The sequence below is a fragment of the Hypomesus transpacificus genome, chromosome 11, assembly GCF_021917145.1.
Source record: "Hypomesus transpacificus isolate Combined female chromosome 11, fHypTra1, whole genome shotgun sequence".
NCBI lineage: Eukaryota > Metazoa > Chordata > Actinopteri > Osmeriformes > Osmeridae > Hypomesus > Hypomesus transpacificus.
Window position 1 is genome coordinate 391,367 of NC_061070.1, and position 24,583 is coordinate 415,949.

General features: G+C 47.7%; 1 protein-coding gene across 1 annotated transcript in view; it reads right to left on the reverse strand.

The window, feature by feature from the left end:
* Positions 1-16,885: 16,885 nt before the first annotated feature.
* The window catches only part of prim2 (DNA primase subunit 2), a 71,019-nt gene continuing 63,321 nt past the window's right edge, over positions 16,886-24,583 (reverse strand). The window contains exons 13-14 of the mRNA XM_047028611.1: positions 23,497-23,565; positions 16,886-17,611 (exon numbers count right to left, since the gene is read on the reverse strand). Of these exons, the coding sequence (XP_046884567.1) occupies positions 17,396-17,611; positions 23,497-23,565 (285 nt within the window). The 3' untranslated portion in view covers positions 16,886-17,395. The remainder of the gene's footprint in view (positions 17,612-23,496; positions 23,566-24,583) is intronic.

Here is a 24,583-nt window from a genome sequence, read left to right on the forward strand (position 1 = left end):
CTCTATCTCTCTCTCCCTCCTAGCCTGACCTGAACACAGTACCCAGGCTCACTGGTGAGGATTCACACTCCTGATGTCTGGAAGGGTGAAATGTGGGCTGGACTGAATGTGAATCAAAGACCAGGGTAGACTGGGCAGTGTTATCTTGAATGGTTTATATTATTTGACAGCACAGTCACCAACCAGGGTTCCAGTTGACTGGTTTAACAGTTAAAATAATGAACAGAATGAAATATTTGTGTGGATATCATTGTGTGGGTGCAATGGAGATGATCTCAATTCCTTGTTGATATTCCAATGATATGATAACGTGATTGCCTGTTTGTGTGACATCATGTAAGTGATACTCGCCTGTTTGTGAGTGCATTGCCGTAGGTGTCTTCATAGATTCCACTTAACTTGTAATAAAATGGTGAAAAAGATCAACTATACTGAATGTGAAATGGAGATCTTAATTAGCAAAATAGGAGGAGCATCTTGTTTGGTTGCCTTAGGCTAGCAGTTAAGATAGTAGTTAGGTTAGCAGTTAGTCTAGCAGTTAGTAAAGCAGCTAGGCTAGCAGTTAGGCTAGCAGTTAGGTTGGCAGTTGTTGAATTACGCTTTAAAGGCAGGGTAGGCAATGTTGTTGAGAAACACTTTTTGTCATATTTGCCTAAATAAAGGTAACATCTTGATAGCAACCAATACATATAAAGGCTTGACGGTAATATGAAATTAATCCGACATCTGTGGGCGTCTCAAAACTGCAAATAAAAATGTATTAGGCCGTACCGTCACTAATGATTGGCTTTAAAGGGCGAGGGTGGGATATCAAGGTTTAAATCGTTTGGAATCGCACAACTGCTTACACAATCTTTAATGTTTGCCTGTTCAACCGCAGTGTAACACCTGGGACAGACTGCCTGCGATTTGCTGCGAAGCGCCTGGAAGCGCCGCCTTTTTTTCTTTCGGCGTCCATGTTATCAAATTGGACCGGCCACACTGGCTGCAAAGCGCTGCGAAGCGCTGCAAAGCGCTGCAAAGCGCTGCGAATCTCTGGCCACGTCTGGTGTGAACAGCCTTGAGCCAGTCGTCGCCGATTGTGACGCGTCCGGGTGCGTCCGGGTGCTGCGCAGCCACTGTGTCAAAGGGAATCTAATGTACCTTTAAGACAAGCGGATCATGTCATCTAACACCTCGGGCGTCACACAAGGCTGGATTGGTTTATCCCCGACCTGTTTGCCAGCTCCCGTTGAAAAGTCCCAGTTGCGGAGAACTTTTACAGTCAATTTGCTTGACTTTTGCTTGACTTTTGTTGGCCATTCCAACACAGGGCTTAGCTCACTCAGTACAGAGATCCAAAAGAATGGCTCTCAGATATCTATAACGATTTATCAATTGATTTGTCACTATTGTGGGCCAATAAACCGTATCGATCCTTGTACTCCAGCTCATCTTAATCTCCCATGGCGACGTCCTCTAAAAGTGCTAAAGCACTGTGCACCGATAGTATATAACAAATATATTGGCATTACTCATTTGTGGACTGAATCCACACATTGTAGATCAAGTAGATCAACTGTCATTTCTTTGGCATGCACTTTCTCTCTGCCTTTTGGTCACTCTGTGTCGCCAGATCACGTCTCAAAACATGGTGTATGCATGAGTTCTAAAGTGGGTGTTTTTGTATAAATCTGAAACTCTGTAGAAGCACGCTTACGCACCCATTTTCATGCATACATGCCTTCGTAAATTTGCCCCCTGGCCTCTGTAAGAATAGTTCATTTTGTGTTTGTGAAGAGGGGAAGGAAGGGGGGATGTCACAGGGGCTTGTCTTGTTACTAAGATATCCCTCATTTCCTCCTGCAGACCTAGGACCTGTCTTACAGGTGGTATCAGAAGTGGGATCCAGGTTTGGGGGCAGTACGCCAGGCAGAGGAAGAAGAGAGGCCCTGAAGAGAAGGGCACCAGCGGAGAGAGCAACACAGCTGAGGCTAGCAGAGGATGGCTCTGCAGGAGCACTCCAAGACTGAAGCTGAAATGTCAGAACAGGTGCTTTTCCATACCCCAGGGGAGAAGGGCCACCAGGCGTAAAGGGAGACAGCTCACTGGAACAAAAGATCTGACAGCTGTAGAGAAGCCTGTGAGGGGTTTTATCTACGAACGCACACACGACGACTGCAGGAAACGGTACACATGTTCCCAACACCATTCAGGGAAGTAGAGGCCAGTTTTAACAAGTGAGTGAGGAGGGTAGTTAGTCCTTGCAGCCAGCTGGGATCCAGAGCTGAGGAAGGTGTTTCCTGGGGTGTGAGAGCAGGGAGGGGGTACTACTAATTGCAGCAGTGTTTCCCACACATAGACTAATTTGTGGCGGTGCACCACAGAATCAACACCGGCCGCCACATATTGCGTTTCGTGAAACATTTTTTTTTTTTAATTTTTAGGTTAGAACACGCAGCGTATTCGTTCAGCTGCATTTCCTTTCCCTGCTCTCACTCCGTCTCTCTGTCACTCACACGTCTTTCACACGCACACAGTCACAACGTCAGCACACGTTAGCAACGATGCATACCTACGCTGTTCTAGTAAGACCGACAGCTATATCACCGATATATTAGTGCTGTAGCTAAAGATCTAGGAAAGTTGAGGCTACTTTTCGCAAGGTACCTACGAACATGTCTTAATCAAAGGTTCCCCTTCGTTCTTTTGGTGAGAAGTCTCAGGAGCTAGCTACTTAACTGGCGTCATGGAGCCGACCAGTTTAATAGTTATTTAGCACAAAAGTTGCTACCTACATATGCAACAATTATTTGTTTGTTGTTGTTGATTTTGTGAAGGTGTGAATCATTTTGGATTAATATTTAATATAACTTGAGAATTTCTGGGGAACTTGTAGGGTGTGCTTGCTTGCGTCGGTTGCAGGTGGGTCCATCCCCTTAAGTTTTTCTATTCTAGTGACATTTTTCAAGCATTTAGCCTACTCATATTGCATAATTCATTAAGAACTAGCGATGCAACTAACGATTATTTTAGTACTCGATTAATCTGTCGATTCTTTTTCCGATGAATCGATGAATCGAAATCGATTAATTTCCAACCCTTTATTCAAAAACAGAACTGACAGTGCAAATTCACAGTGCAAAACATCTTCAGAATGTGCACAAACAAGCACACAATTTTGAAAAAGTTATTAATATTAGCGTGGATTTAATGCTATTTTCAGAGATTAGCAATTTATTTCAGTTTTGTTTAAAAAAAACGTAATGTGAAAATTGAAAGGTTGTAGAAGTAGGCCAGACTTTATTTGAATAATCTGGTGTATATGTAAGATTTTTTCTGCATACACAATTACTGAAATCCATGACTACTATATTTTTCAGAAAATAAGACTCATTTTCTATCAACCGCACCCCACCATAATGGGAGCTTTGTGTTTGTAAATCTGAGTATAAACCACTGTCAAATATATGCCGCACTTGATACATTTACATTTACATTTATTCATTTAGCAGACGCTTTTATCCAAAGCGACTTCCAAGAGAGAGCTTCACAAAGTGCATAGGTCACTGATAATAACAACAAGATAGCCCCACAGCATTGCGGGTAGTCAAAAACAAGAAGTACATATTGTGAACAACCAAAAATTAGTGCTAAAGGGAAGAAACCATAAGAGCATGTAGTTAAACAAGTTAAAATTACACAACATTAATCTCTAAGTGCAGGTGTACCTGTAGGAAAGCAATAAAAATAGGATTAACTAAAAAAAGAATACAACAGTTTAAATCAGCTACCACTAACCAACAAGAGCAACAGTCTAAGCAAGAGTCATTGTGAACCTTGAGGAAACTAGCGTTGGGTTCAGCAAACCATTCCTAAGTACCATTGTACTCCCGGAACAAGTGCGTCTTGAGCCTTCTCTTGAAGGTGGAGAGACAGTCCGTGTCTCTGATGGAGGTGGGGAGTTGATTCCACCACTGGGGTGCCAGGCAGGAGAAGAGCTTGTGCTGGGACCGGGCGGTCTTGAGAGGTGGGACCACCAGGCGGTTGTCTGAAGAAGACCGTAGGTGGCGGGTGGGGGTGTAAGGCTGCAGGAGAGACTTGATGTAGTCGGGCGCAGTCCCGTTCACTGCTCGGAAGGTCAGTACCAGGGTCTTGAATCTGATGCGGGCCGTTATGGGTAGCCAGTGGAGGGAGATGAGGAGCGGGGTCACATGGGAGCGTCTGGGTAGATTGTAGACCAGACGGGCTGCTGCGTTCTGAATTCTCTGAAGAGGGCGGGTTGCGCATGATGGGAGACCGGCGAGCAGCGAGTTGCAGTAGTCCAACTTGGAGAGGACAAGTGCAAGTGATACGGGAACAATGATACCAAGCAATGCACGAGTATAGGCAGTCAAGTATAGGCATGCCAATGTGTAACACACTTCGAAAACGAAAGTAGGTGCGTAATGTATGTTTTCTATTGCCTAGGAATTAACTAATATTTCCCTTTAGATGCGTGAGTTCTAAATATTTCCCCAAAGTGTAAGTTATTTTTCCGAAACTGTAGCTAGCTAGCTTTAGTTAGCTTCCTGGCTAAGTTAGCTAGCATAATACTCGTAGCAATGCTTCTACCATGCTGCCAGACATCCCCACCTGCAAAAACGAATTTCAGGGAGGTAGCCTCACCGGTTACGCATATATGCGAAGTTACTCTGTGAGACCCGTATTCGAACAATCACATATGTGCGACGCTACTAAAGTGTAGCTAAAAAAGTGTTTTTACTGTTGTTTTGTTATAAAACGTGCTTCGAAATATAAACTGCACCACCATAAGAATTATTTTAAATCGGGTTCTTCCAAAAAATACGGTATGTTGTACAGATTCGGTGTAGGATCACTTCCAACCAAATACTTGCTGTACTGTATACTATTTCTATGTCACATCCCTGGCCAAACTTCCTGTCACACCCCCACAAAAACAAATTTTTTGATGACATGAAAACAGCTCTCAGCTGAACGTTGAATGGCATGAGCATTCGTCCTTTTCTACCAGGAGTTCTGTTGACATTCAGCAAGCCCCAGACTAAATCACGCCTCCTGGAAACTTTTGATGACCATAAAGGAAATGAAATTCTCAGTACTGTGGGAATCAGGGCGGTCAGGCTGTCAAACTGTTGATTTCTCCTGCAGCCCTCAGAATGCCTGAATAATCTTCTCTTAGCTTTCCGTTGTATGATATATAACTGCATCTTTACCCAAGTTCAGAATTTTAATAGAATTTCAATTTCTCATTAAGTTTCCCCATACAGAAACACTATCAGCGACGTTGTGGGGAAAACACACACACACACGCTGGATTTCTCTTTCATTACTCAGAAGCACAGAGAGGAGAAAGAGAGGAGAAAGAGAGAGAGAAGAAGGGAGAGAGAGGAGAGAGAGAGAGGGAAGGAGAGAGAGAGAGAGAGAGAGAGAGAGAGAGAGAGAGAGAGAGAGAGAGAGAGAGAGAGAAAGGGAGAGAGAGAGAGAGAGAGAGAGAGAGGAGGAGAGAGGGAGGGAGAGAGGAGGAGAGAGAGGGAGAGGGGGGGAAAGAGGGAGAGAGGAGAAAGAGAGAGAGAGGAGAAAGAGAGAGAGAGGAGAGAGAGGTAGGTAGTGGAGAGAGAGAGAGAGGAGGAGAGAGAGAGAGAGAGGAGAGAGAAGGAGAGAGAGAGAGAGAGAGAGAGAGAGAGAGAGAGAGAGGGGGGGGGGGGGAGAGAGAGAGGGGGGGGGAGAGGGAGAGAGATAGAGAGAGGAGAGAGAGAGAGGAGAGAGAGAGAGGGGAGAGAGAGAGGGGGGGGGGGGAATAGGGAGAGAGCGAGAGGGGGAGGGGAAGGAGGACCAACTGTGTGAGGTACTCATGTGGTTCTGATGCCCTCAGCCACTGTCAGGTGACCCTCAGCTACTGTCAGGTGACTCCCAGCTACTGTCAGGTGACCCTCAGCCACTGTCAGGTGACCCTCAGCTACTGTCAGGTGACCCTCAGCAACTGTCAGGTGACTCCCAGCTACTGTCAGGTGACCCTCAGCCACTGTCAGGTGACCCTCAGCTACTGTCAGGTGACTCCCAGCTACTGTCAGGTGACCCTCAGCTACTGTCAGGTGACCCTCAGCTACTGTCAGGTGACCCTCAGCCACTGTCAGGTGACCCTCAGCTACTGTCAGGTGACCCTCAGCTACTGTCAGGTGACCCTTACCTTCTGTCAGGTGACCCTCAGCTACTGTCAGGTGACTCTCAGCTACTGTCAGGTGACCCTCAGCCACTGTCAGGTGACCCTCACCTACTGTCAGGTGACCCTCAGCTACTGTCAGGTGACCCTCACCTACTGTCAGGTGACCCTCAGCTACTGTCAGGTGACCCTCAGCTACTGTCAGGTGACTCTCAGCTACTGTCAGGTGACCCTCACCTACTGTCAGGTGACCCTCACCTTCTGTCAGGTGACCCTCAGCTACTGTCAGGTGACTCTCACCTTCTGTCAGGTGACCCTCAGCTACTGTCAGGTGACCCTCAGCCACTGTCAGGTGACCCTCACCTACTGTCAGGTGACCCTCAGCTACTGTCAGGTGACCCTCAGCTACTGTCAGGTGACTCTCACCTTCTGTCAGGTGACCCTCAGCTACTGTCAGGTGACTCTCAGCTACTGTCAGGTGACCCTCACCTACTGTCAGGTGACCCTCACCTTCTGTCAGGTGACCCTCAGCTACTGTTAGGTGACTCTCACCTTCTGTCAGGTGACCCTCAGCTACTGTCAGGTGACCCTCAGCTACTGTCAGGTGACCCTCAGCTACTGTCAGGTGACCCTCAGCCACTGTCAGGTGACTCTCACCTTCTGTCAGGTGACCCTCACCTACTGTCAGGTGACTCTCACCTTCTGTCAGGTGACCCTCACCTACTGTCAGGTGACTCTCACCTACTGTCAGGTGACTCTCACCTACTGTCAGGTGACCCTCACCTACTGTCAGGTGACCCTCCCTTACTGTCAGGTGACTCATGTTCTCACCACAGAGGAGAACAACATGGCCAGGATTCCTGACAGCAGCTCCACATTTCTGAACTATCACCACTCTTGTGTTTGGGACTGCAGGAGCATGAACCAACGTCTCTGTTTTGGGATAATTACTGCTTTCAGAGAGAAGCAAACTAGGAAATAAACAATGCAGGCCTACCAGTGATGCACCAGTGATGTACGTTCACCGTCAGGGAATGATCAGATTGACCCTGCAGTTATTCTTCTGATCTGATATGGTTATAAGATCAATGAGTGCCTTCAGTGGATATAACCCTGTTTATTTTATGTTTTGTTTCATTTAAACAGGTTTGAGGCCTATACTGTATATCTTAAGTGTAAACCCATTTTGTTGAATTGCCCGTTCTTTCTGCATGATACGTTTTCTAGAAGGTGAAATTATTAAAAAAAAATACATGATAAAAAAACCTTTTCTGTCCTCCGGTGTCTCTACAGTTATCCAGTAGACATGACACTTCGTTAATAAGTTCCTCTCGACCTCACAGAGTCATTTGCATTCCAGGGCCGGTTAGAGTTCTAAGCTCCCTGGAGTTCTCCAGACCCCAGCTCCCACCACTCCACAGAAATATGTTTCCCGCCACCGTGCCCCACTTCCTGGGGTGCCAGCCTGCTGTGAAGTCTCCCGCGCAGAACAGGTGTGTGGTCAGAGGCCAGCCATTACACACATCTCCACCGTGCTCAGGGAAACAGTAGAGGAAGAGGAGGGGGCGGAAGGAGAGGGATGTGGGGGAGAGAGAGGAGGGAGAGGGCTGTGGGAGAGAGAGAGGAAGAGAAGGAGAGGGCTGTGGAGGAGAGGAGGAGAAGGAGAGGGCTGTGGGAGAGAGAAAGGAGGAGGAAGGAGAGGGCTGTGGGAGAGAGAAAGGAGGAGAAGGAGAGGGCTGTGGAGGAGAGGAGGAGGAAGAAGGAGAGGGCTGTGGAAGGAGAGATGAGGAGAAGGAGAGGGCTGTGGAGGAGAGGAGGAAGGAGGAGAGGGCTGTGGAGGAGAAGGAGAGGGCTGTGGGGGAGAGAGAGGAGGAGAAGGAGAGGGCTGTGGAGGAGAGAGATGAAGAGAAGGAGGAGAGGGCTGTGGAGGGAGAGATGAGTAGAAGGAGAGGGCTGTGGGGGATAGAGAGGAGGAAGAGAAGGAGTAACATCCTTTCTGCCCCTCTGCGTGCTGCAATCTGAGTGAATCAGAAGTACAGATGTGCCGTGAGATAAAATAACAATGTTCCTGAATCCTGCCTGAATCCGCTGAACACCTGCTCTGTTGGGTTCTATGTGGGAAGCCTGTGAAGAAAACAGTATTTTGTTATGAGAACAAACAAAAAAGGTTGCCTGTTCATCTTGTATTCAAAATTCTAAACAAAAAATTAAATAAAGGGCCTCTTTTTCTGTGCAGACGTTGGTGTTGGTTGGCTGGTGAAACAACAATGTCTCAAGAAAAGGCTATGCGGCGAATAAATTGGGGCAGCTGAGTATCTGGTCTGGCCAATGTCTCCACATGGACCCTGGCCAGCTGATCCTGAGGGAACAGCCCAAGGCAGGCATGGCCAGCATGATTTATTACAGACTGCTGCTTCCCAGCAAGGAGAGCTTTGGACAACATTAAGAGGAAACAGTATGTGTTGTTGACATGGTGTTCCACTTCATTAGTAAACTGAAAGTCTTTATGTTCAGTTGTCTTTAGCACCCTTGTCCACATGTCACTCCCTAGAGTTATGGTTAGGGTTGTCTTTAGTAATCTTGTCCACATGTCATTCCCTATAGATAGTGCCCTGATAAAATTGGTGGCACTCACACAGATTCCTAGATAGGGCACAGTGATGATGTTGGTGACACACACAGATTACAGGAATTATAGACGGATAGTGCAGTGCCTGTGATGCAGCTGGGGCTAGTTGCATAACAATAGACCTAATCTTAGACTTAAATGTAAATTTAAGTCTGACTTGCCATAGACACTTCAATGTACCTGTTGCATAAAGCTTTACTATGAGTGACTAACGTAAGACTGACTTAGATAGCCTGTTGCACTTTGCATTTTGGCTAAAATAAGACACTTTGCGAAAAAAGAAAAGATGGAGGACAAAACTGCGACACTTTGCGGAAAAAGATTGATTCGTTTAAACCTGATGAAAACCTTTGGAGGAATACAATATTGAAAAAGTTGTGTTATTAGCAAATAGTGTATGTGTTTTTAAGCTTCTTAATTTAACCCCAACGCTAGTTCCATTTATCAACAACTCCAACGCAGATGGCTGGTGCTAGCATCAATAAAGTGAGTTATGTTGTCATGTACTCACTCGTTTAATAAAATGAAATTTTAGCTGAAAAGCAGACCCCAGTTAAAATGTTCTTGAGTTGAAATTAACAAACATAATAATTCCTTTTGTAATAAATTATGCTAAGATAATGACGTACTAACAGATCGTTGGCATAGCAACTAAGCCCTTACCGCAAGGCTTAGCCAGGGGGAGAGGTGGATAACTTTTCTAGCAAGTCTTTTAGCAAATTTTGCAAAGCTAGCTATTTTAGCTATGAAGACGTGAAGTTACTTTCGGCAAATATGACAAACAGTGCTTCTCAACAACATTGCCTACCCTGCCTTTAAGTCAGTATTACTATTTAAGCAACAGACAGGCTTAATAAGACTAGTCTAACCTGTCAATTTAAGACTGACTAAGGCTACTAGTCTTAAACTAAGTTTATGCATTGAACTGACCCCAGGTGATGACAGTTCTTCTCAGTGGTTTTAGTGCCTATATTTCTCAGACCACAATTGAAATTCTCTGTCATCTCTGAAGTACTTGTTCAACCTCCACATCATCTATTCTAGTCAAATTGCCAAAGCTGTGGTAGCCTACATCCATGCAAATGATTATGTAGCCTGTATTTGGCTGCTGTTTCATACGTTATAAATTGTTTGTTATGTTGATTAAAATGTACTATATTGGTTCTCTGTTAAATTGTCTTACCTCCACTAACATCTAAATATTTAGTTAATAACAGAAGTCAATACATGCACTATGGTTGAGCCAGTTGTCATAATTGTAGGCCTTGTTTACCATACAGCGCTTGTACATTTGCAATGTGCTGGCAAATCTGAATATCGATTGTGAAAGTGAATTCGCTCAGATTTCCCTATTATCCTTACTACGCTTATTTTCAATTAATTGAGAATACCTTTGTTAATCGCATTAGTTCAATTGCAACATATTAACTTTGCAGAATGCCCAGTTCTCGAGATATTAGTAAGAAATTCGCTGCAGACAAGAAGACCAATCAGAGTGAAGGGGCTGGGACGTGAAGAGACTGACAGAGAATGCCTTTTTCATTATTTCTCATTATTTGTCAAACTGCTTATCCAAACAATGTCAATCTGCACTCAGTTGGGTTATAAAGAGGACGTATGCAGAATATGAACTTTGCAGAGTGCCCAGTTATTGAGCTGATCGTGGGAAACAAAACACATTCTAATTTGTATACACACACACAAATATTCCTGGCATTAGCTATTAGAGAGATAAACATAAAATGCTGCTTTTCTAATGTAAAAAAAAAATAAGAGATGTGATAGGCCTGTATAAGTCAGTAAAGTCTGCCGACCCAAAAATCGGTCAGGCTCAATAAAGTCTTTATTTATTGCTGTCCTATTGTTCTTTAGTTTTGTAATTCTTTCCTCAAGGACGGTTGGGTACGTGTTTAATAAGCATGCTAGCGTGGGATGAGTGATGTTCGCAGTGTGGGACCAGGTTGACCTTGTGTGTCAGAGATAAGATGTGGGGTCTTACAGGGAAGAACTTCAGCTAATGATCTCCAACAGGCTTGGAATATCAGGGAGGATGGAGTGTGTTGATTACACACAACTTATCAGGGAGGATGGAGTGTGTTGATTACACACAACTTATCGGTGGGGAAAATGTGCCCCCCCCAACGCCCCGAGTGGGATGCAGTCACCCCCATGTCCCTCCTGCCCCCCCGGAGAGAAGCAGAGGACATGTGTTCTGTTTACAGGCAGAGAGATTGCAGCGGTATAATCACCCTCCCGCACCATGAATGGGGGGCAGTGAAGCTGAGGGGGGGCGGGGGGCTGAGGGGGGCGAGAGGGAAGACCCAAGGGATGTTGCCGCATCCGACATTATTTATGAAACTGACTCCACCTACACATGACTCTGTGCTCTGGGGACAGAACACTGGGGGAGAGTGATCACCTTCCGACCAGGGTGATTTGTCGATCTCTATGCACAACAAAAGTTTTTTAATTGCATTATTATTCGGAGTGGTTGGGAATTCATTTCCAGGAGTACTGCCACTGCTCTCTTTCTCGCAATTATCTGATGTTGGTGCAACACGGCTTGAATGAATGAGTGTGTGTGGTCGGGCCCCTCGCCTCTCACACAGTCCTCTTCGTGACCAGGGACTCATTTGACATTCCCTCCTAATGGCCCTTCAGAAGCTTGGAGACTGATCCAGTCAAGTGCGTGGCAGGGAGAGAAGGATGGCGGTGCAGGAAATAGCCGTATAATTAAACACGTCTTGTGGAGAGCTACGGACACCTCGGAACGCCAGACGTACTCAGGGACTTCACATCATAGGAACACACTGCTGGTAGAATATCTGCATCAAACAGATGCTTCATGTGAATCACACGGATGCTGTAAACCCTTCACAGCGTTTAAAGACTGTACACTGTAGACAAAGAAAGACCACCATAGGGTTTCAGTTTGGCACTTCACCTCGGGAAAAGAAATTCACTTCATGTTTAATGCATGGAATTATAAATATAAAAAAGAAAAATATATATAAAGAAAAATAAATCTGTTCAGAGCACTAATGTTAGACTCATTTTGGATAATAACATTGATTATTAAACTGTAAAATATCCTGCTTCCATTATATATGTAGTCTGACTCATGTGTTCGATAAACACTTTTGAGGGATCATTGCAAAAACTGTGTTTATGCTAAAGATAGAATATCGGATGACATAAGAATGTGTTTAATTTTTCTTCCCCAGTATTGGCCCCAAAAATCCAGAATCAACCAAGCTGTAATACTGTATATAGCCCACAGTCTGTATGTATATGCCATGATACACTTCCCTTCATCAACTGTAAAGGGAAGGACAGTGCAATACCAACACTGTTCCTAAGAGCATGTAAGGGAATATTCAATGTAATAGTCCAGTGTTATGAACTGCGATTTCCATCACATTTGACATTTTATTCATTTAGTAGACGCCTTTATCCAAAGTGACATACAAGCAGTGCCTCATGTATTGCCTCGTAGATGTCCTTCCTGTCATGCTGATCCTGTGATTCATTAAAGCGTGTCAGAAACACGACTCCGGCAGCAGTCCCTCACTGTGGCTGCAGTCCCTCACTGTGGCTGCAGACCACGGGGCTGCAGGAGGAAGAGGCTGGCTGGCAGCGTCTGTCGTCCTGTCAGTCTCTCCATCACCTCACCAGCTCGCAGGGCCCTGCCCCTGTCACTGCGGGTCACTGTCCCCTCAGACGCCACATGATCTAATGCCTGCAGACTCCCTCATCTCCAGTCTCTCTCCTCCCCTCTCTTCCTCATCTCCGGTCTCTCTCCTCCCTCCTCCTCCCCATTCCTACCCTCTCTCCTCCCTCCTTCTCTACCCTCTCTCCTCCCCTCTCTCCTCCCTTCTCCTCTTGTATATCTGTGTTTTCTACCCTATCTTCTTTACCCCGCTCCACTCCTATCTCTACTCCTCCTAAAACTCCATCTCTCCTTCTTCCACACCTCTTTCTTTCTTCTCCTCGTCTTCCTCGTCCAGCTCCAGGATCCCCCCCTCCACACGTCTCTGAGAGCAAGGCTCCGGGTCCAGCCGTCCCTGTTCCTTCTCTACTCGAGGGCCCTTGCTTTGGGTGCCAGAGGGGCTGCCCCGGCAGGTCAGAGCAGGTGGGAAGGGTTGAACGAGGAAGTGCAAAGAGGTGCTGGAGTGATTGGGATGTCATTCCCAGCAGGGATTCTTGTGCACCAGAAGAAGCCCCGGCTAAGTAGTAAGCTTCTGTGCGTTTGTGTGTGTGTGTGTGTGTGTTGGGGAGGGCTCAGTAGAAGGGCTACGTCTGGTTCAAAGCCATGTTAAAAGAGAGATCATTTCCCGGTCCTGCTCTTCTTTGAGGTTCAAACTTTGTCTTGTACATGTACTGGTCTTCTGTAGAACTGCCATTTTAGAGATGAAACACTAGACATGTCTACTGCTTGATAAGGACCAACCAAGATGCCCAGTTAAAGGATGTTCTAAAATGGGTGTGATTCCTGTACTATAGACTCCTCGGTAAAACCATTCCAAATACCACTCATATCAAGAGACCTGTATAGCTCTTTGTGACACACTGTTTGGCGCTGTAAAGGTCTCTATCTTACCTGACTTGGAACCAGTACATTATAAATTAAAACTATTTAATCTTCCACCTCAGTCATCACAATCAGGACTTAATACCAACCTCCTTTGGTGTGTGAAACCCAGACAGCTTCTCTAACGCAGGGGCTTGATGTGGAACGCGCTAAGGAGGAAATTATTCCTGCTTAGAAGCAGATCAACTGCAAAACGGGTTTATTTACATTTAGTCATTTAGCAGACGATCTTATCCAGAGCGATTTGTGTTTGTATTTGTGTTTTCCAGTGTTTTTTCAACAAGATTAGAGTAGGAGGATTCGCACCTGGTGTCAATAAAGCAATCCCCCAGGGAGCACTCCACCAAAATGACTGAGGCAGGTGGACTAAGCAGCGAGTTTAAACTGTTTCACAACAAAACCAGATTCAATCTCAAGATGAGGCAGTACAGATGAACATGGTTTGTTCCAGAACAGCTATTGCACCAGCTACACTACAACTACAGTGTTATGGTCTACTTTGGTGTGGGTTTAGCTCATGCTGAAGAGGATTTGACTTCAGATGAAGAGCTCAAAGATTCACATTTCCCTTGAACTGTGTTGTTTTGGATGGTGTCCTTCTGCTTAATGACTAGGCTACCAACAAAACACTATTGTTATTATATTCATGCATGTCCCATTCTGAAGCTTTTCACAAACCATAACTTAACATAATGCATTTTAATTACTTTAAAGTCACATGGCTCAAAGGAAGATTGACCGCAGTGTTGTAGCTTTCAGTACGAGCTACGAAAGTACAGAAGTAAATCACAGAAGTCAAGCTTGATGAGTATGAAGGTGTTTTAAGTCAAAAGGCGAATTGACCTCAAAGCCTTCCTTATAGACATAGTGCATTGATAGACTAGAATATAACATCTGTGAAGCTGTACTCTTAAGCAAATACATTGAATACCAGAAAAAGCATATCGAAACGACCCCAATCTTGTAAAATGCCAATATGGATGTAGCTGGTTTAGCATGCGACAAGGTACGCCGCTCAGATGGTTTACAGACTCTGTTCTTCAGTGTCTGGAGAAGCAGCCAGCTCGAGACCATCTGAGATACAGAGGAGGATAATAACTCTGGTGTGAGACATGCCTCGGCTAGAAGGACATGTTCGGCCGCACACCAAAACCTGCTAAATCAAATAATTCCTACATCATTAGAAAAGGAACCAGCCAAGCCCATACGTGAGGTCACTGCTCAGAGCAGCATGGTGAAAGCACTGCAGCGAGGGTTCGGTTATGACTAATGAGTTTAAATCCGTGTGTGGAAGTAAGCGCCGCTCCGGTGGAGACCTACTTCATGAGAATACAGCGACGGCGTTGTCACACGAGGGCATGCTCCTGCGCACATTTAACATCAAGGTCTTGTGTTGACAGCAGCCTGACAGTGCGCAGTTAATATCCAGTAGTCTTATTATGTTGCGTAAATCCTCTCTCTGTCGGGCAGCACTCTCGGAATCCAAAAGCTAATTTAATTCCTGCAACGTGGTGGTCGAGGCCGATAGACGCTTCTAGCAAGCAATAAGCATTAAAGGCCCGTTAGAATGAGGCAGGATGAACTATAGACTGGTGATAGGACTGACTGAAAATTTGTTGTAAAACAAGCAGTAGCATAAGAAATATAATTGCACTACTGTTACAATTTTCATTACATAGTTTTATTACGGTGTAATGGCAGTGTGTTGCTGCAATAAAGAAGACTACTTTTTAAATATGAAATCTAAAGGGATGTGATCTAAATGTCAGCTAGGCTACAGGTAAAGAGAGAAAAACTATGGACAAAAATCCATGTTTTGTTTTGATAAGACAATCTTTAGGGCATAAACAAATCTAAACGTAACCTTTGTTTTAGGATGAAAACACCGTGCTGTTTCCCCAGTGGACGGCTATTTAAAGGTCAAGAATTATATGACAATTGCCAGTCCTGTTGTATGTGGCACAACGTAGGGAAAGTTAGTATAATTCGGACAAAATAGTATGTAACGGCCTTCACTCAATGTGTCCCTTAATGGCACCATTACTTCTCTTTGTTCAGCCAGGGGACACATCTACATGCGGCATGGCAAGCCCGAGCCCTGTGCGGGTCTAATTGGGTCTATATTTAGCTGGGAGAGCTTGTTCATGGCACTGTCAGAGCAGAGCACAAAGCCATCAGTGAAGCCAGGAGGGGGCTGGGAGGAAGGGAGAGAGGTGGACATGCAGGGCTACACATGCAGACAACAGGAGAAACAGAGGTTCTTTGTAGTGAGGAGACAATGATGAAGGCTGCCTCTGAATGGGCCTTTCTTTACAAAGCTATCCAATCCAGAGTACTGTTACGCGATAAATCATTGGGCCTAACCTTTCATTTGTTTGGACTATACCTTTATATCAGTGTCTACTTTAACATTGTTTATGGTCAGACCAAGTCATTTTCCTTTCTAAAGCAATGTGTTCTTATATTACTTTGACCCTGAGAAAAACTATTTTATCTTCATCACGTTTAAATGAAACAGTATACTGTTTCTATACTGGGATTATAAATATACATACAGTATACAGTATACCCATGTATATAGCTTACATATTGTATAGTCCCAAAATATATACAATTACATCCATTATACCATTTCATTGAGTAACTTTTAAATAACCTTCTATACCTACTGCCTCCACACATGTTGAAGGTCTGAGCACATTAGCACACCAACAAGTATGACTTTATTTGGAAGAACTTTAATTTCACAGATATGTAACACAAAACCCTGGATCTTAACAACCAACACAAGGATGACATATTAAACATCATAAAACACATGAAACATTATGCTAGCGTTCAGACTGCACGTCCAAACCATCTGATATCCCCAGTAACGCATTCCTCCCCTTTCTGAAACTGAGATTTCTGCCGCACATTATATATCCCCCAGTACTGCTAGATATTCAGCGATTCGGCGGGAACTGGATGAAAAATGGCTGCGAGAATTCAAAATATATCTTAAAAGAAACACTGCCAATGCACATCCAACTGAATTTTGAGGTCAGCTTGCATTTTCCTTCACGCAACCATCCAGGAAAAGGACCTGAGCAGAATGCTAATGTGGCCTGCCAGGTGAAGCTTCACCTGCTAGGTGAAGCTTTGGTTTAACGGCATCAGGATTCTTCCAAAGCAGTGACTGCCGTCATCAGAGATGTCTGTGTTTGCTCTCCTGCCTTCCCTCCGTAAACGCAAACAAGGACACCTCTGCCGGGGCTGCTGGGAAATGTGACGGTCATGTGACCACGGAGCAGGCAAGTCATCAGAAGGGAAAACAGAGGCGGATAAGCCAGCTGTGTTAACACCTGGAGGGAGGGAGGGAGAAAGAGGGAGGGGAGGGAGAGAGAGGGAGGGAAGGGAGGGGGGGAGGGAGGAGAAAAAGAGGGAGGGGAGGGAGAGAGAGAAAGAGGGGAGGGATACAGAGAGAGGAGAGGGAGGGGAGGAAGAATGGAAGGAGTGGGAGGAGAAAAAGAATATGAGGAGCAGGAAGGGGATGAGAAGGACAAGGAAGAAGAGGAGGAAGAGGATAGATAGAAGGCGTTTCAAGAGCAGGTGGAGAAGTGTGGGTGGCGAATGGATCAATCCCCCAGTGCCATGCAGATTCAAGCAGAACACAACTGAAGGAAAGGTTCCATGATCAGTTCCACCAGGCATCCACACCGGCAGAGGCTAATGGAGATGCAGGAATGGAGCATGAAATCAGACATGCATTTGTGTGTGATGTTCAGTCAGGTCGGAGCTTGGCTTCTCTAATGCACCACACAGTGAGAGCCTTGGAAACTGCACACTATCCGAAAACTAACGACTAAAAACAACTAGGAAAATGCTTCAGGGAAAAACGATGAATTACAAAAAGACAAGAAAGAAAAGATATAGAGGCTATACAGTATGTACTGTATGTCAATACATCTCCATTGGAGACTCCTCCGTAGACAGACTAAATGTGACTTCTCAACAGCAGTGCCCTCAGCCGTCAATGAAGAAGCACTCCAGGTCTTCGGTCTTTTCTGGAGGGGCCTGGGGGGCCGGGGCCTGGGGGGCCGGGGTGGCCCCCTGGGGGGGGGGGGGGGGCGCTGGGGCCCTTGGGGGGCTCCAGCTCTCTCTTCACCTCCCTGCCCCCCCCCAGGAGCTTCTGGCTCTCCAGGAAGTACTCGTTGGGGTGGTTGAGTGAGAAGCCGGAGTCTTCGATCTGAAACGAGAGGCTGACAGTTAGCTGGGAGAACTAAGCCAGCAGGGACAGAAAAACCTGTTACAGGTGACTGGAACAGGAAACAACGCCATATTGAACTGATGGAATAATAATGAGCCCATGAATCATGAGCCAGCGCAGAGTGCTGTGGATGCTCGACTGATTTGGACATCTGTGGACATCTGTGTTTGAACAGCCCCCCCCCCCCCCCCCCCCCCCCCCCCCCCCCCATCTCTCCTCTTCCTGCGTGACTGTGTTCAGCCTGGGGGCCTGCACCTCTCTGTGTCACCAAGCGTCTCTGGAGGAGGGGAACCCTCAGTGGACTGCTCCTCGCAAGGTTTCTAACACGTCTTCTCTCAGAGGTAGTTTGCCGTTGTCGTCTTTAAAAGTTATCGTTAGGCGTTAGTTGTGCGGGTGTATGTGAAGCCCTCTGTGACACTGCTTCTATCAAGGGCCATTCTAAAGGACATCTGATCTGAACCACCTCTCCTGTCTTGTACCACTGCAGGTGCACGGTGGCGTGTTACGTGTGCATTGTGTTAAGTGTGCAGCGTGTTCCGTGTGCAGTGTGTTACGTGCAGAGCGTGTTACGTGCAGAGTGTGTTACGTGTGCAGCGTGTTACGTGTGCAGCGTGCTACGTGTGCAGCGTGTTACGTACGGAGCGTGTTATGTGCGGAGCGTGTTACGTGTGCAGAGCATAACGTGTGCAGCGTGTTACGTGTGCAGCATGTTACGTGTGCAGCGTGTTACGTGTGCAGCGTGTAACGTGTGCAGCGTGTTCCGTGTGCAGCGTGTTACGTGCAGAGCATGTTACGTGCAGAGCATGTTACGTGCAGAGCGTGTTACGTGCGAAGCGTGTTACGTGCGGAGCGTGCTACGTGTGCAGCGGGTTACGTGCAGATCATGTTACGTGCGGAGCGTGTTACGTGCGGAGCGTGTTACGTGCGGAGCGTGTTACGTGCAAAGCGTGTTACGTGCAAAGCGTGTTACGTGTGCAGCGTGTTGGACTCCTCTGTTGACATTAGAACTCAGATGAACAGCCCGTGGGCTTATAGTGCAGACAAGTGGATGCAAAAATGAAGCGACCCCCAGTCTAACCAAAGACAAAGAAAACAACATGAAACAAATCAATCCTGGGTGATTCGGCAGCAGTGTAACCCCCCCCCTCCCCCCCTTCACACACACACACTCCTCAGGATGCCATTTCATTACGGTTGCTATTGTTTGATTTATTGCCCGTGTGTAAATATTTCATCAGGGAAGTATTCCATTCTGATCTTTATTAGATGCTGTCAAGGAGGGAGAAGCAGGTCTCATCAATGTGCTCCAGCAGCCAGCTGGAGTCTGGAAGCAGCCTCAGGTATAATGTGGACGCAGCCTCCTAGCTACCTCAGGTATAATGTGGACGCAGCCTCCTAGCTACCTCAGGTATAATGTGGAGGCAGCCTCCTGTCTGCCTCAGGTATAATGTGGACGCAGCCTCCTAGCTACCTCAGGTATAATGTGGAGGCAGCCTCCTGTCTGCCTCAGGTATAATGTGGACGCAGCCTCCTAGCTACCTCAGGTATCTCCCTCACGGCCCACATTGCTGCGGTCTCCCGGTCGTGTAGATTCACCCTCTACAACATCCGGAAGATCAGGAGATACCTGTCTGAGCACTCCACCCAGCTGCTTGTCCAAGCACTTGTCCTCTCCAAGTTGGACTACTGCAACTCGCTGCTCGCCGGTCTCCCATCATGCGCAACCCGCCCTCTTCAGAGGATTCAGAACGCAGCGGCCCGCCTGGTCTACAATCTACCCAGACGCTCCCACGTTACCCCGCTCCTCATCTCCCTCCACTGGCTACCCATAACGGCCCGCATCAGATTCAAGACCCTGGTACTGACCTTCCGAGCAGTGAACGGGACTGCGCCCGACTACATCAAGTCTCTCCTGCAGCCTTACACCCCCACCCGCCACCTACGGTCTTCTTCAGACAACCGCCTGGTGGTCCCACCTCTCAAGACCGCCCGGTCCCAGCACAAGCTCTTCTCCTGCCTGGCACCCCAGTGGTGGAATCAACTCCCCACCTCCATCAGAGACACGGACTGTCTCTCCACCTTCAAGAGAAGGCTCAAGACGCACTTGTTCCGGGAGTACAATGGTACTTAGGAATGGTTTGCTGAACCCAACGCTAGTTTCCTCAAGGATCACAATGACTCTTGCTTAGACTGTTGCTCTTGTTGGTTAGTGGTATCTGATTTAAACTGTTGTATTCTATTTTAGTTAATCCTATTTTTATTGCTTTCCTACAGGTACACCTGCACTTAGAGATTAATGTTGTGTAATTTTAACTTGTTTAACTACATGCTCTTATGGTTTCTTCCCTTTAGCACTATTTTTTGGTTGTTCACAATATGTACTTCTTGTTTTTGACTACCCGCAATGCTGTGGGGCTATCTTGTTGTTATTATCAGTGACCTATGCACTTTGTAAAGCTCTCTCTTGGAAGTCGCTTTGGATAAAAGCGTCTGCTAAATGAATAAATGTAATGTAATGTATAATGTGGAGGCAGCCTCCTAGCTGCCTCAGGTATAATCTGGAGGCAACTTGATATCTGCCTCAAATATAATCTAGAGGCAGCCTTTTATCTGCCTCAAATAATATGGAAACAGCCTTCTAGCTGCCTCAGGTATAATCTAGAGGCAGCCTTATATCTAAAGTCTAATTTAGAGGCTAACGTTAATCTAATTACACCAAACATATCAAAGTAGTTTAATGTTTGGATGGTTCAATTAACATCTGTCATTTTGGGCAGGCTTCCTTAGTTTCATTCAATCAAATTGAGTAAGTTAAATCAAGCGCGCCCCAAGTATTTGAGGGCCATATTGGAAGCAGGGGCCTGTCGGTGTTCCAGGGCAGAGGAGCAGGACGGTCTCAGCCCACGGGCAGGGAGAGATGGTTCCACTGGCCCAGACACACCACCATGCTTTAATATGCTTATTAATGTCACACGGCAGACCGTACAAGCAGTCAAGACTGAAATATGACTCATGAATCTCATGAATGTGGATCTCATGTGGGCATGGTGAGATGCGGGGGACATTCCTCATCTCTCAGAGGCTGCTAGAATGAGCCGTTTATCAGCGCTGCCATCTTATTTATTTTCGGGGAATTACCCTCCTCCCCATGACGGGAAAGCAGGGCGGTAGTGAGGCATCTCTCCCCCCCCCCCCCCCCCCCCCACTTAGAGCCCTCCGCCCACCCCCCAGCCCTCCTCCACTCTCCCTCTGCCCACCCCGCCCTCAGAGCACCCACACCCCCCGTCTCCCCTGCTTAGAGCCCACCCCCCACCCCTCCTCCACCCACCCACCCCTCCTCCACTCCCCCTCCGCCCACCCCGCCCTCAGAGCACCCACCCCCCCCTCTCCCCTGCTTAGAGCCCACCCCCCACCCCTCCTCCACTCCCCCTCCACCCACCCCTCCTCCACTCCCCCTCCGCCCACCCCGCCCTCAGAGCACCCACCCCCCCCCTCTCCACTGCTTAGAGCCCACCCCCCCTCTCTCCCCTGCTTAGAGCCCACCCCCCACCCCTCCCCCTCCACCCACCCCGCCCTCAGAGCACCCACCCCCCCTCTCTCCCCTGCTTAGAGCCCACCCCCCAGCCCGATGCCCTTGGAAGCCGACCGCAATCCCGTTTAGCCGATGGAACATTAAACACAGTTTAAGTCCTCGTTCCTCATGACTGTCTACACTACAGTGTTTAATAGCCATAGAAATGCCCTGTATGATTAAAATGTTGGAATTTAATATTGTGTTGATTTAGCGGTTGCTTCCCCCCCCCGCCTCCCCAAAGAGACATACGGGGGAATTTGAACCTGGGCCCTCTAGATCTGCAATCAAACGCTCTACCACTGAGTAATACTCCACCCACTGAAGCTCTTTAATTACCACAGAGATTCATTTCAATTATGAATGACTGGCTGGGGGCCCTTTTATGATCTCTGGGTGATATATGGGCAACTTCTGCAGGGGAGACAAATCGGGGCAGGGGAGGGCAATAGTTGAGTACTTAATAAACTATTATCTTAGCCAATTAAGGCTGTCGAAGAATGACGAACACAAACAGTGCTAGCGATCCGAGAGAGGGGGGACTGGCTCAATCTGACTCGGGAGATAAATCTATTTCGGTCGTTCAAAAAGTGGATTTTCCCCATGCGAACACATCACGGACGCGATGCGTGAGAGTTCACAAACTGCGGTTCTGGTAAACGTGCGTATCCGACGGCTGGGATGGTGACAAACTGACGGATCAGAAGCCTATCATGGGTGACAGGGGAAGCTGCTTCTGTCGAGCGTATCTGAGGTGTCCAAGGGATGATATCCTCTCCCCGGCTCTGGGCTGCTTATTAAACACATTGAGAATTCTACTAACTCCTCAGAGAAGTGATCTCTTCCTCCACACCCCAGAGAAGTGTTCACTTTGCACAGATCTTAACCATCTACTGGAGGAGGGGATGGGGGAAGGATGACCAGGGCTGGAGGGAGGGGGGAGGGAGGGGGTAGTAGAGGAGGGAGGAGGGGGAAGGAGGGGATGGAGGGAGGATGAAGGAAGGAATGATGGAGGGAGGAGAGGATGGAGGGAGGATGAAGGAAGGAAGGATGGAGGAGAAGAGGGGATGGAGGGAGGGAGGCCGGGAGGAAGGAGGGAAGATGGGATGTCTCAGAGACCTAATCCTGGGTGACATCTCTCTCTGGATTACTGCAGCCTCACAGGGGCGAGGAGCAGGAGCAGCAACACTCTCCCTGCAGCCTCACAGGGGCGAGGAGCAGGAGCAGCAACACTCTTCCTGCAGCCTCACAGGGGCGAGGAGCAGGAGCAGCAACACTCTCCCTGCAGCCTCACAGGGGCGAAGAGCAGGAGCAGCAACACTCTCCCTGCAGCCTCACAGGGGCGAGGAGCAGGAGCAGCAACACTCTACCTGCAGCCTCACAGGGGCGAGGAGCAGGAGCAGCAACACTCTCCCTGCAGCCTCACAGGGGCGAGGAGCAGGAGCAGCAACACTCTCCCTGCAGCCTCACAGGGGCGAGGAGCAGGAGCAGCAACACTCTACCTGCAGCCTCACAGGGGCGAGGAGCAGGAGCAGCAACACTCTCCCTGCAGCCTCACAGGGGCGAGGAGCAGGAGCAGCAACACTCTACCTGCAGCCTCACAGGGGCGAGGAGCAGGAGCAGCAACACTCTCCCTGCAGCCTCACAGGGGCGAGGAGCAGGAGCAGCAACACTCTCCCTGCAGCCTCACAGGGGCGAGGAGCAGGAGCAGAAACACTCCCTGCCGTCTCAGCTAACCAGCCCGCTCATTTCTATACAATCTGCAGCAACACACAGGCTGTCAACACACAAACCCACTGCAAATAATTAGCATGTTCCCCACGGCCGACAGCAATGGCTTTTATGGTTTACAGGGGAAACACACCGATTGTGAAACACTGGGACCTAGGTCAAGGCAATCTGACTGACTGACAGGCTTAACAGTGCTACTTTACAAGGACATCAGGATCTAAAGAGCTGCTTGCAGAGCTGCACTGGCATGTCCCCCACTTCCTGTTCTCTAAATAGTCATCAACGTTGAAAATCTTAAACGTGTTTGAAACGGCAGGTCAGGAGGTCTCATTTAAAAGACGTTAGACCCAATAAATTAAGCATTCACAGGAGTCTACATTAATCGAGGATGTCATCACAAAGCAATATGAGGCCTTTTTGACAGCCAATGATGGATGTGGTAACCCCGCCGGCGCCCTCTAGAGCCTTGTCGTCCAAGCAGCAGGGCTGCCCCCGGCTCCGAAACAAGCGACCCCGCCCCAGCAGCCCAGAGCTTCCTCTTCCAAATCAGTGGCGTCCTTACATTGTGTGTCAGCTCAAAATACTTCTGGCAGGCGAGCTGAAAGTGCATCCCCTTCACCAACTCCAGGATCTGCAGGAGAGAGAGAGAGAGAGATCGGGGGAGAGGGAAAGAGAGAACGGTGGATGGGAGAGAGAGAGGAAGAGAAACAGATGGAGAGAGTGAACGATGGGAGAGAGAGAGAGGGACGGCAGAGTAAACAGGTTAAAGAGCGTTCATGTAAATGAAACATGAACGTTGTTGCTCACAGATGCAATGTGACATTGACCAATACCGCTGGCGAATCATTTCCCCGTGATGGATGGAGCGTTTGTGCTCAGACCCCAGTGTGCTACTGCTGCAGCTAATTATGGAGCTTCATCAGAGACGGCCATTACAACAGCACAGGACTGACTCTCCCTGGTGAAGCACATGGAGCAGACCAAACACAGGACTGACTCTCCCTGGTGAAGCACATGGAGCAGACCAAACACAGGACTGACTCTCCCTGGTGAAGCACATTGAGCAGACCAAACACAGGACTGACTCTCCCTGGTGAAGCACATTGAGCAGACCAAACACAGGAATGACTCTCCCTGGTGAAGGATACACTATGGAGCAGACCAAACACAGGACTGACTCTCCCTGGTGAAGCACATGGAGCAGACCAAACACAGGACTGACTCTCCCTGGTGAAGGACATGGAGCAGACCAAACACAGGACTGACTCTCCCTGGTGAAGGATACACTATGGAGCAGACCAAACACAGGAATGACTCTCCCTGGTGAAGGATACACCATGGAGCAGACCAAACACAGGACTGACTCTCCCTGGTGAAGGATACACCATGGAGCAGACCAAACACAGGACTGACTCTCCCTGGTGAAGGATACACCATGGAGCAGACCAAACACAGGACTGACTCCCTGGTGAAGGACATGGAGCAGACCAAACACAGGACTGACTCTCCCTGGTGAAGGATACACTATGGAGCAGACCAAACACAGGACTGACTCTCCCTGGTGAAGCACATGGAGCAGACCAAACACAGGACTGACTCTCCCTGGTGAAGGACACACCATGGAGCAGACCAAACACAGGACTGACTCC